The 13,123-nt window shown below is 49.6% G+C and overlaps 1 protein-coding gene across 1 annotated transcript; it reads right to left on the reverse strand.

Annotated features, from left to right (window-relative positions):
- Positions 1 to 427: 427 nt before the first annotated feature.
- PLEKHO1 (pleckstrin homology domain containing O1) lies at positions 428 to 8,881 on the reverse strand. Its single transcript, XM_087828273.1, has 6 exons — positions 8,763 to 8,881; positions 7,992 to 8,138; positions 3,549 to 3,689; positions 2,771 to 2,875; positions 2,298 to 2,399; positions 428 to 1,257 (listed from the first exon to the last, which is right to left on the reverse strand). Exons 1-6 carry the CDS (start codon positions 8,790 to 8,792, stop codon positions 553 to 555), a joined length of 1,230 nt encoding a protein of 409 aa, XP_087684399.1. The 5' UTR covers positions 8,793 to 8,881; the 3' UTR covers positions 428 to 552.
- Between the last annotated feature and the right edge of the window lie 4,242 nt (positions 8,882 to 13,123).

Here is a 13,123-nt window from a genome sequence, read left to right on the forward strand (position 1 = left end):
CAGCTCAGTCTCAATCAGAACTTGCTGGGAGAAGCCAGTGTCTGGCACGGAGGGTTTTAATTCCCCCAATCCTTTCAGGCCTAGGATAAACTTCACTTCTGTGTGCATGGACAGGTGGCACTGGCTTCCACATTCCTAGAGCCAGAGCTGGGCGGCTAAAATTTCACCCTCAGATGGAAAACCTGGAACCCCCCCAACTTAAAAGCCTATACATGTCCTTGGGAGCATATTCCCCACTATATCTCAGAGGGGTGACATGTGTAAAATGGTTAGGCTGTGTCTTTATTACTCTTTCTCTCTCTTCATCTGGGCAAAGCTTCTTAATACTGCTATAGGGTCACCTCCTCCTCAAACCTGAGTGGAGGTAAGGAAGGAAAGGGGGTTGGGAAAGGAGAGTTGCAGGAGGGTTGAGCATCAGCAAGAGCAATGAGTTTGATTGTGTTTTTGTTTTCTTTTTTTGACTGAGGTAAATAAAAAAGCTTTATCCTGCAACATTTGGAGATAAGAGTCTGTGCCCCCGCCATCCCAAGGTCCAGACCCTGTCCCCTTCCTTCACATGAGGCTCTTCCGGTACTGACTGTGCTGAGTGGTCTGTCTGAGGTGGGAGTCCGGGGTCTGTAGGTCCATCTGTCTGTATAGGTCTCTCAGCTCCCTGACCTCCTGCAGCACCCTCTTTGCCTGGCTCCAATTTGAGGACGCCTCTCCCAGCAGCCGCTCTGTCTCCAGCAGCAGCTGCTCTGACTCAGAGGCAGGAGGAGACCGAGGGGGGTCCTTGGCCTTTCGCTTCCCATCTCCTAGTCCCTGAACCTCTGCCAGCAGCTCCTGAGTCTTCTCCAGTTTCCTTGCTACCAGGTCCTGGATCCGGGACAGCTGCCCCGGATGGGGTGGGATGAGGGTTGGGGGCTCCTCGGCCCGCAGTTGGAGGGTGCAGGCTGAGGCAGAGTCCCGCTGAGATAGGATCTCCTCCAAGGAGGCACAGCGGCCTTTCTCTGTGGTGGTCAACTTCTTGGGTGCCTGGGGGGTGTAGGTGGCCCCCTTGTTTGGCTTTTCCCAAGGTCGAGGAAGGCCGCCTGCCCGGTCTGAGGAGGGCTGGATACGGTCTGAGTCTGCTCTCCTCCGACTGCCTGCGAGCTGGGCCACTGACTTGTCCAGGTCGACCCGAAAACTCTCAGCACAAGAGGTTGGTTCCTCAGGGGAAGGGTCTTCTTCCTGGATCAGGTCCAAGGTCAGCATCCCATCTGAGGTAGAGGTCGAAGCCTGGAGAGGAAGAGGGCAGGAAGGAAGGGGTACTGTCATCAGTGGGTGTTTCAGGAGCGACTGTGGGAAAGAGATTCAGGCTGCGCTCGTTTTCCTCCTCAATACGCCTTCCCGATGGGAAGCCCTCCTGCCTGACTGTGCCCTTTGACACTATCTGCTGTTTCCTATTCCTTTGACAGTGATTTGCACTGCTTTCTTTCTTTTATTTTTCTGTGACTAAAAGTAATTTCTCCTACTCGTTAAGTGTTTCCTGGAAAGTGTCGTTTTTCCCGTATCACAGACTCTAAGCATAGCACTGGGTCTGACTCTCATAGGAAGCTCGACACAGCATAGTAACTGCCCTTTTTTGTCTGCATCCTCCAAGCCACACACCTCAACCCCCTCTGCTATTGGGAACTCAGACTCTAGTAAAACTTGTTCTCTTGTTTCTAGGACACTCTAATTTAAAAAAAAGTGATAAGGGTCTTCAGTACCTCAGCTGTATGGACCCATATGTTGTTTCAATCACTGCTTACAGCAGCCCTGCATGGCAGGTGTGATTACCAACTGCCCCACTTTACAGGGGGAATCAGAGACTGCACTGCAAAGCTGGGTTCCCACCAGGTCTGATTCCAGAGCCTAGCCTATGTTCCTTCTACCTGATTGCCTCTCTTCCCAGACTTAGAGAGAAACCAACACTTTGTATGTTATGGGGGTTCACTGATCCTTCCTCCTCTTAATGGAACAGAATGCTGTTAGCTGTGAGGACAGCTGGCCACCAGACAGTAGCTTATATTGCTTTTGCCACTTTCCTGCAGGTATATAGCATTTTCCCCAAAGAATGATGAATTTGTTGAGGGCAAAGACTTTTGAACTCATAGTAGGTGCTGAACAAATATTTTTGAACCAGAGGAATCAGGCAGGGGGGTGGGGTAGAGGGATTTCCCAGCCTCCGACCTTGGTGTCACAAACGCCTCTGGTGGCTCTGTGAGATAGTCCTAAGATGAACTGACATGGAATTGGCCCTTCAGCTATTTTTACTCTCTCATAGTCTTACATACCACGGCCATTAGGTGTCCTCGAGTTGGCGGGCGGCGGGAGTGTTGGATTTTTGCCCTGTCTCGAGTGGGGTGGGCGAGATAGCTGTCCTCTTCAACGGTGACCTGAAGAGAAGCATTGTGAGTCGATGACTGCTCTTCAGAGACTCCGTCCCAACCCCGCATTCCCTGAGGCCTAAACATGCCTGGACTTGGAAATAAACCTACCCATGAACTGCTTCTGAGCAAATCCAAGGGCAAGGTTTACTGGACAGGAAGGGGCTCCTCAAGGTAACCCAAGGCTGGCCCAGGCATCATAGAGTGGGTAAAGAGGAATTAGCAGAAAAGACTTAAGAAGGTAGAAAGAGGAAAAGGTTTTTCAAAAGGGAGCTGGAGAGGAAGCAAGTCAACGGGGCTACACCATAACCTCCCCTCTTCAGGAAGCCACAGCGGCTCCCTCTGCCCCAGTGTCCCTCTCCCCACCATGAGCCCCTGACCTCATCCAAGATGCGGTTCTTGGCCCGGGTGATAGCAGAGTTGAGGGCATTGATCCATAATTCCTTCTCTTCTGGACTCACTGCCAGGAAGATCAGGTTGGGTGCCTATGAGGGGAAGATTCTTGTTTCAGTCAGGGCTTTAGAGCTGGTGTCTCACCCTGACAGTGAAGAAATGAGAAATTATAATCTTACTCTCTTAGACTAGCTCCTGGAAGGAGAGAGACTCTGCTTCCAGAGTCATCTACAACTTAAAGAATCCAGCCTCTATTCCTGCAAAGTGCCACAGCTTGGAGGTTGTTTTAGAAATGGACAACGAAAAGCTAAGAAGGGTACAGGACATTAATATAGCACCGGAAATAATTAAAGGAGGTCTGGTAAAGGACAGTACTAAAATAAAGATTTTTAAGTGTTTGAAGAAACACAATGTGATAGGAATGGATTCCTTTAGCCAAGAGAAATTAGGTTCTGAAATTCAACCACCTATTGGGGTACAGGAAAAAGGGATTTTCCCCAAGAGATGTACATGTGCACTGGGAGGTGGGGGGGGAGGAGAGAAAGAGAATGACCTCTGTTTAAAGGCTGGCTTGCCTGGAGGGGAGGATGTGGCCATAATATTCTCGGGTTAAATAATAAAAGCTGGCAGGAGAGCAGTAATCCAGGGCCTCTGAACCAAGAGGGCTGAGGGAGAATCCTGGAGAGGGAAGGTGTTCTCCCGCCCCCCCCCCTCCCCCCCGCCCTGGTCAGTGTTCTTGTGGCCAGAATGGCAGGAGAAACATACCGTGTTACCGGGCTGTTTGGAGTGAGCAAGAGTAAACTTGCTATGATTTTTCTTGCTCCTGCTCTTGGATTTCCGGAGCTCTTCACACTTCTCATAGTCACTCAGGTCAAACACCTCCTGAATATTTTTCTCATCTTTCACCTAGGGGAGGGTTGGAGGTGAGGTGATGAGGATAACATTACTTAGTCTCTCTTCCCCCAAACTGTTAGTTTAGACCAGTCTTGGGAACCACGGGAAGCCTGAGGAGAGGGAGGAATGACAGGACAGGAAAGGGCTATCCTACCCAAGGCCCGAAAAGGCCCGACGGTGGGGGACAGCACTGGGCAGCTCCCAAGACCTGGCTCCTCAGGTGGGTTTCTGTTCAAACTGCTCGTCCTAAGCTACCGTGTCCAGAACCCCAGGATGCCGCGCTTCACCAAGACTCCCACTTTGTCCTTCCTCCAAAGGACAGGCTCACACAGCTAACAGGTTAATCCTGTCATCCTGAAGTAAGCAAGATGGGGATAGCCTGGATTGTCCAGAGGGAGGAGATGAAGGCAGGGCTTGTGTCAGGAGGTGTCTGGAGCCATGAAGGGCTGCTCTGGCCCCCACCATCTTACGTTTATGTTGTTCCGTTGTCACTTTCTTACCCTATGTGGCTCTCCCCTTGAAGATACACTATGATAAAGAGAGTCATCTACCACCTTCACTTCAGGAGCTTCAGCACCACAGGAACAGCAGCCCTCTGAGCTCCGTTCGTTCAGATAAGCTGAAAAATATCCCTGTGGTCCCACCACTTCTTCCTCCCCTCACAGTACTGTGACAACCCAACCTAGCTCTTCCAGGCCTGAAAAGCCATTTCAGTCACCCCTCTCCAGGCAAAGACCGCACTCATGCTCTCCCTGGAGGACTGAATCTGACTGGGAAGCAGTATTCTGCCACCTCGTCCCACGGCTTCAGTTTGAGAGCCTAAGTCCCCTCACTGCCAGGAAGTTCCTCCTCGTGTCTGAACTTAACTCTCCTGCTGCAGTATCTGTCTTGCACCCTGGTTCTACTCTTAGCAGTTACCCAGCAGTTGGCTCTTAACTCTCTTGAGGAATGTCTGACCAGAGGCCACAATTCTATCTACATCCTGCAAACCCAACCAGCACTTTCTGAGTGCCACAAAACAAATTCCATTAGCATTTCTTCTATTTTAGACCTGAGTTTTTTCTCCTGCCCCTAAGGTGTTTCCTCACAGCCCTGGAACTCAGGAGCTGTGGCTTATGGATTGTTTGGGCGTGCGAGAGGAGAGGAGACTTGGTCACTGGCCCAGATGAAGCAGCCTGTGGTTAGAAAACCCATTCAGCCTCTGCTGCTTGAGCCTGGGGTTGGAAGACCCTGGCAATGAGCTGGTCCCATTTTCCTGGGAAGAGAGACCAACACATGTCTTGTTAAACTAAACAAACAGATAAAAGTAGCTGCATATCTTCCTTGGAAGACACCCACTCTCCCTGACTGGAATGATTTCACAAGTCTCCATTTGTCAAGCTCGGAAACAGGAATTGTGTGTGTGGAAGTGACTTTATCTATCCTCTTGGTTCTCAACAGCCTTGAAGTAGGGAAGTGGTTCTCTCTTCTATCCCCCAGCCCATCTCTGGTCTTGTAACTGCCTATCCTTGTGACTTGCTGCTGGACCCAGGGGGCTGACACAGATGACAGAACCGATCACACAGCCCCATTCAGGTGAATGGCTGCTTGTGCATTCGCTCTGTTTCTGCAGGGCTTGGCTTCTCCAGGGCCTTCCCTTTTCTAGGGCTCCTGGGCTTTGAGCTGGGAAGGGACTGGAGGCCTTGAAGGATTATGGGTAGAAATGCACAAGATGCTGGCAAGGAGCATCCAAGAACAATTCCCAGAAACATGGGCAGGGGTGTGGGATAATGCATCACTCTTCTTCTCCCCTTCCTTCCTCAGAATTGAGACTATCAGCAAAGGCCAGAAATCTTGGAGAGGAAAGTGCTGGGTGTGTATGTAGCCAGGGGAAAAGAGTTACTTGTTGTTTTCCTTAGGGGAAGGAAGGAAAGGGAAGGGGCAAGGGAAGAGGGAAGGGAAGGGAGGGGGTATTCTGGTATGGACACAGCTGATAAGGAGCTCTGGAGGACAGGAGACACACTGACAGAGGTTTGCCCTTGGTAGAGCAGGGGTAGGAGATGGCCGAGGCAAGCAGTAGAACAAGTATATTCCCGTCCCCAGGAAGATGGACAGCTCCAGCACCCTTGTTCTTCACTGTAGTTTCTCCCCACTGTAATTCCTAAAGTCTCATTGATAATTACCCATCTTCCAAACTTAACCCTTCCTTCCCCAATTCTTTGTCCTTGGCCCACAGAAAGGGATTTCCCCATGCTTTCCAAAAAAGATGCCCTGAACCCAATTTCCTCTACTGTGAGGTCTTGGTAAGGGTCTAGTTTCCGGCCTATACAGCAGCTCCATGACCACAAGGTACCCTGTGACTGAAAATTGACAACAAATACAGGATGTCTTTGTTGGAGGCAGTTGTGGGATACTCTGCCTTGATGAGGGGAAGTACCAAAAAAGACTGTTGCAAATTCTTGGGGAGGGGGGTAGGAATTTTCTTACATTAACACGTAAATTACAAACATGACACTTTGCATTTCTTTCTAAAAATCTTGAATCCAGAGCTTTTGGGAAGAGGAAAGAATGAAGCCTGGAGTCCTCTGTCAATTTCACCTTTAACCCAAGCCCACTGAAGCATGGAAACTGGCTCCAAAGAGAGTATCAATACTACTCTTTTCCTAAGCCCTTCTCAGCAGGGGGCAGTTTGCCCCATGACCAGTCAGATGCTCCTGACTCACAGGACACCACACATCCTAGGCTGAGGTCATTCCACCCTTTCCCTGTCTCTGTACCCCTTCCTCCACAAACAAGGAGCAGTAATGCTCTTTCACCCAGACTTTGTTCTTTGGACAAATAAAAACAAGACAAACGTCTTGTTCCTTCTACCCTTTCACTGTTCTCCAGTTCCCCTTTGACGTGTGGGAAGTTCTCCCCGATTGCTCACTAGAGTTTCCTGCCATTATGAAGTTCGGGGGAAGACAGGAGATACACTTTGACACTTGCTTTTTTTAAAAACTGGAAAGCCAGCAAATTGTGTAATAACTTTCTGTAGGACTGGGGTTGCGTGGAGGTGACCCTTAAAAATAAATTATCCTGTCAGTCTTCTCTCACCTCTATCACCAAGTTCTCAGCTTACTGTAAACAGCAGGATTTAGGCATCTTGAAGAGGGATCTCTTTGGCCCTTGGCACTACTTAGCTCTTCCCTAGTTGTCTCAGTAGATGTTCTGTTCAGATGAATACTTTCTATAGGACTGTGTGTGGGTCCGTTTCAATACCATAAAAGGACTTATTTACCCAAATATAGTCGGCTGCAGAAAGCAGAAGAGGTTAGAACCCAGGGAGGACTTCCCAGTTGGCCCCTGATGAGGGAACACGGAATCGGGGGAGGAAGGGCCACACTACAGGGGAACACAGGACAGTCTCCTAGGCTGGCATAGTCACAGAAGCAGGGACCTATGGAAGGGAAATTTCAGTTTCTCAATATTACTTCATGTTATGAATCCCAAGAATTAGAGACAAAAGGGAGAAGAGTCTGGATCCAATGGTCTTGGCTTAGGTTCTGACCCAATGTGGACTGTGGTTTTCATTTTAACTGTAGGGCCGAAGACACAGACAGATACAGGGGTTCATAACTCCATTTTCTCCCTTCTGATACAAATAGGGGAGCAGGAAGGGGGTAAAGAATGAGTTTCTTGCTGCTTTTTTGTTTTTTGTTTTAGTGGAGTTGGGGGTGGGAGGGGGAAAGAGAGGTATAGTTCATTGGCTTCAACAGGAATAATGGCCTGCCACTAGCAAATTCTCTACCTGAGGTCATATAGGACTGATCCTGGGCTGTATGTGTGTTTGTGTATTTCTGTGATTCCCGGCAGCTGTGCTGCTGCTCTGACCTGCGTGTGCCCCTGCTAGAGACAGGAAAGGGGGGGGCTAGCTAGGCTGGGGTGGGGGGACAGGAAGGGGTGGAGAATATGCTGCTGTTCACAGAGTGTTTCAGCAGCAATAGCAAAGAAAAAATAACCCACTTCAGCTAGAGGCCAGGATAGGGTAGGGGACACCAGGGGACACTTAGAAGTTTTGGGACATCTTGGGATATCATCATAGTCAGAAAGATACTTATTTGCAAAGAAAAATCATTAAATAAGATCACACTCAACTTCTAATTCTAACCCAGGTCTTTTCACTAAAGGGTGACCTTCCCCAGCAGATAGTAGAGAGCAATGGGACCACTGAACTTGCTTTTGGAACAAAATGGGGGGCGAGGTAAGAGGGGGACTAGAGGCAGATAAGCCCCCTGTGTAGAGACAAAGTGGGGAATATAAGAAAATAGGGAGTTGAAGGCAAAGGGCACCTACCTCTTTCTCAGAGATGTAGAGCTGGTCCCCTTTCAGCACCACATAGCGGTTTTTCCAAATCTCCCTGAAAATCCCTTTCCCGCAGAATTTCCGGACCCAGCCGACCTTCTCCGGCAGTGCAGATTGATGATTTCCATCCTGAGGCCCCTGCCCCGGGGCAAGAGAAGAACGGGCAGTTAGGTGATCGCCGCCTTTTCCTTCTCTCCACTCGGAGCCTCGAGACCCTTCTTTCCGGGGACCGCCCCGCCGAAGGCTGGAGTCCGGGAGCCCGGCGCCCGCTCCCCACTTCCTAGGAGGTTCTCACTCCGAGGGACTCTCCCCCCTCGCTCTCCTCCTCCATCTCCCAAATAAACAACTGCGACTGCAGGGGGGAAAGGGACCTGAGCCGAGGTGGCCTCCGGAATGCCGCCCGGTCCCGCCCCCTCCCCCAGCCGGCCCTCCCGGCGCCGGATTAACGGCGCTTCATTTCTTGCCTCATTGTCTCCTCGCCGCCGCAGAGCGCGACGCACGCCGCAGCCGGCCGCCCGGGGGACGCAAGGCTGGGGGTCGGGCGGAAACTACGCCAAGTGACACCCCCACCCAAGTAAACAAACAAAAGCCCCCCTACCCCAGGTGCCTCGGCGCGGGGCCGCGCGCATGACGGCGGGGCCGGGGGCACCGGGGATCGGGGGGCGGGCGGGGGCTCACGCCGAGCGCGCGGCCGCTCGCAGCCCCGACGGGCCGGGGTCCCTGGAGCACAAAGTCGGGCGCGGGGCCGGCGGACGCACTCACCCTCTTGGTGGAATTGTTCTTCTTCATCATTCCGGGGGGTGCGGGCGCGGGGGCCACGACCAAGGGCTTTTTCCCGGGGAGGGTGGCGGAGATGCCCCCGGCGCCGCGCCGCTCCGCCCTCCCTCCCCCTGGCGGACTCGCCTCCTTTGTAGCTCCGGTTACACTAAGGGCCGGCCTCCCCGGCGCTCGCACACACGCGCACGCCCGCTCCCCGCCCCTCGGCGCCCTCCATCCCCGCGCCCACGCGGCTCGGGTCCCCGAGCGCCCGCCCGGCCCCGCCGCTCCCCTGGCCCCGCGCGCTGTGGGCGGCCCGGCCCGCGCCCCGCGGTTCCATCCAGCAGCCGCTGACGTTGCGAGTGCAGAATAAAGGGCGAATCGCGGAGCCAGAGCTAGTGCGCTCCCCCCGCCCTCCTTTGTTTCTGACTCACTGAGGGTGAAGAAGACAGACCCAAACCCAGCCGGAGACCCAGACTCGGGCTGACGGGAGAGCGAGAGGTGGGGTCAGGAAAGACAGACCCGGCGGACCCGGCGTGGGAGCCGGCGGAGGCGGACGGGCTGGGTAATGGAGAGGCGTGTGGAGCCCGGGAGAACCCAGATCCAGATCGCTTCCCCCCGACCAAAAACAGACTCGAGCGCTCGAGCTGGGAGGGCGCGTCTCCCACATCTGGCGCCCGGAATCCATACTCCCCAGGTGGTAGGGATAGTGGCCTGGACGGGTCAGATGTTGGGGAAAAGTTTTATGCTTCAGAGGGTATCCGCGTGTAGGGGCCCGCGGAGGGAGAGAGTTAGGGTTAACACACACTTCTTCCAGTTTACAAAGCTTCAGGCCTTGCTCGCGCCTGTTACTCAGGAGAAGAACCCTAAGTATGATGCTGTGATCGCCATTGCACACAGAGAAAAGTGAGACTCAGAATGGCTGAGCGGCTTGCAGACACACACTGTAAGTGCTGGCAGGAATATAATTCTGACTCCAAAGCGTGATCCGTTATACCAAATGGCTTTAACTATACCTGGGTCTCTCTCCTTGTTGCACCGACATGGAAAAATCCCATCCTGTTTACATTGGGGGGAAGGGCCCAATGCCCACAGGATGCCCTGACTGCGGATCTCTCCCTCAATAGATTTGCCTCAGAGCCCACAGACCAACTTCTCAGTAACTTAATTGTTTTCCCAGTACCTATTTAATGGGAAGAGAGGAGTCAGGAAACGTAGGTTTGGGGACTGGTTTCATCACTGCTCTGTGGCCTTTGAAAATATAAATATTGCCCTGTAGGCTAATGATTGAATAATAATAAGCTAACCAACACATTGCCTGGCATATGATAGGCACACAATAACCACAAAAATGAATAAATATCGCTGACACAGAGGAGAGGGGGAACAGGAAGAACCCTTTTCCCAGAGATGTCTCAAGAAAAAAGTGTGGCCAAATCTGTGGTTTGAGGAGTGGGGACGTCTTGGCTTTTTCTGGTACCTGTCAAATGAAGGAGGAGGCTTCTCTCTTTTCCCAACCCCCCCTTATCCCCTAATCCAATAATATTCCTCTTAACTGCTTTTCATTGACCATACTAATTCCTCTATATTAGATGGACATAGAAATTTATCCTTTCAAAATGCTCTTATATATGTTTCTTTTTTAATCCTCACCCAACGATATTTTTTCCATTGCTTTTCAGAGACAGTGTGGGGGGGAAATAGAAACACCGATGTGAGAGGGACACATCTAGCCGAGGGACTGAGCCTGCAACCAAGGTACGTCCCCTTGGCCGGAATCAAACCTGGAACCCTTTAATCTGGGGGCCGACGCTCTAACCACTGAACCAAACCAGCTAGGGCGTCAATTCTTTAACTATTTAGTGCTACCTTGTGAGGTATATAGAACAAATAAGGACATGCAAATCACCTGACTTACCCAAGTTTACACAGCAAGTTACTGGCTAAATGGATTAGAATCCAGCTTTTCTAACTCCAGTCTGTTTAGGTTTTGTAAATACACACACACACCCCCCTCTCCCCTTCCCACCCTCTCTTTCCCACCCTCTCTGTTTATAAAGTGATTTTAGAGGAATGAGAAAATCCAGGGTATCTTCATAAGTGAAGAGGCAAAACACCCCAGTAATGTGAGAAAATGAGCCTGCATGATCTTTGGAGGGCTTGCTGGACAGGCAGATAGGAGTGGTTTGGATTTATAGTTCCAGTAGATTCTGGTTTATGGGGAAAAAGTAATTCACGACTTGCCCCATCTTTTTCCTTTGCCCTCCTGTTAGTCAACTAGTATTTGAGTGCCTCCTACCTGTGAGGTACTGGGGTCCTGGCATGCTGCGTAAGGCAGGAGCTGGAGCTTTGTGGAACATCAGACAGAGAGGGACTACTAAAATATCAAAATGCTCCGAAGTAATTTTCAGATTCCAGAACAGATGCATGTGGGCTGGAGAACCTTCCCTGCCTATCTGCTCCTTGAGATGTTACATAAATCTGTTCTCTCTCTCTCTCTCTCTCTCATTAACCTGTATTGCTGCACTGCCTCACATCCTGCCCCTACCTTCCCTCCCTCTGTGTCCCTTTGCCCGGTTACTCACCCCTCTTTCCATACTCCATACTCTTCCCCTTCTTCACACTGATTCTCTCTCACCAGGTGAACCTCATGGCACCTGAATTGGGATCTATGAATTGGGACTGTTTCCAAAGATCATTTCTGAAGAGAGGAATCTCAGAGTAAGAACTTGTGGGTTCCTTTACATATATTTATAGCACTGTCTCCTCAGTGAGCTTGACACGACCACACACACAGACCACAAAAATAACTTGAGCCGATTTCTCTTCGGTGGAGATAAGATACTGGGAGGACTTGTGATGGGGTTACCTCTCTAACTGCATCATCATGGATAAGACACAACTGCCAGTAGCTTTATTTTTCAGTTGGCTATTTTATTAGTAACTCCACATAAGGGAGGGAGAAGGTGGCTATCAGATAAAGACTTGTGAATTGCTGCTTGCAAGTTTACTGGACAGGAACTATTATCCAAATATTTGTTCAGCTAAAACAAGTACCGTGGCCTTTGTAGAATAAATAGGACATAGAAGTTTTGACTAGGGCATTTCAATCTATGGAAGAGAGGTCATTAAAAGCATATGGGACCTTAATTAAAATTATGTTTTTAAAGGGAAAAATAAATGGCCAATAATAATGTAATCAGCTAGGTAAATCTTTTTTTAAAAAATATTAAATATATATTTTATTGATTTCAGAGAGAGGAAGGGAGAGGGAGAGAGAGAAACATCAATGATGAGAGAGTCATCGACTGGCTGCCTCCTGCATGCCTCCTACTGGGACCGAGCCGCAACCAGGGAATGGCCCTGACCAGGAATTGAACCTTGATCTCCTGGATCCTAGGTCAATGCTCAACCACTGAGCCACGCACGCCCAGCTGGGCTCAGTAAATCTTAAATAAAAATGTGAGTCTTTGATCCTTATACAAAGAAATACCCATTTCTGGCATCAAATATCTGAGGGTAAGGCTCATTTCTTAGACTCCTTGATATCGTTAGTTGAGTAGGCACAATGCAAGCAGACAAACAATGAGGAGAATGGTATAAGAAAAGTCTCTGTTCTTATTCTTCTTATTCCAAAGAGTTATTTTGCTAAGAGGAGAGGAAGGAGGTAATTCTCAGAGGAGGGAGGTTTCTGTGTGTTTCAAAAGGCTATGTAACTTATAAACGCTGCATTCAAAATGCTGCCTCCCTAAGTAAAGGCTGTCTTACTTTTTTATTACTATTTAAAAAAATGAATTAAAAAAAATTATCTAAATAGACCGCAACAAAAAGAAAACAATTTAGATCTTAGCTCTTAGCTATAATATGGATTAAAAAAAAAAAAAGGCTAGGGCTTCACATGAGTGTAAGTAAAGAAACTAATTAGTGCAGTGAGAGGGTTGACAGGAATCCAGTTATTTTGTGTGATTCTGTATCCCCAACTTTGAGAAGGAATCAATTGTATCTACTACTATTAATTTCATCGAGTGTTTAGATGTTCTACGTGCTTTATATGTATTACCTCATCTCATTTAATCCTTACAATCCTTGAGGAAGGTACTTTATTACTCTTATTTTATATATGAGGGAACTGCGCCACAAAGAGACTAAATGACATTCCCAAAGCCACATAACTATGATACAGATTTGAGCCTTGGCTATGTGACGCTTGAGAATGTTTATCAACATAAAGGAAAGGTAAAAAATATAAAGGGCTTACTGAGAACCAGGGAGGGATTATGCTGTGGTGTTTTTGCTGTGATATGAGGATGCCATAATTCCCTGGCATTAATGATACCATCACTTTCCCTCGTTTTCAAGAGAAGTGA

This window comes from Miniopterus natalensis, chromosome 19, assembly GCF_054644295.1.
Source record: "Miniopterus natalensis isolate mMinNat1 chromosome 19, mMinNat1.hap1, whole genome shotgun sequence".
Lineage (NCBI taxonomy): Eukaryota > Metazoa > Chordata > Mammalia > Chiroptera > Miniopteridae > Miniopterus > Miniopterus natalensis.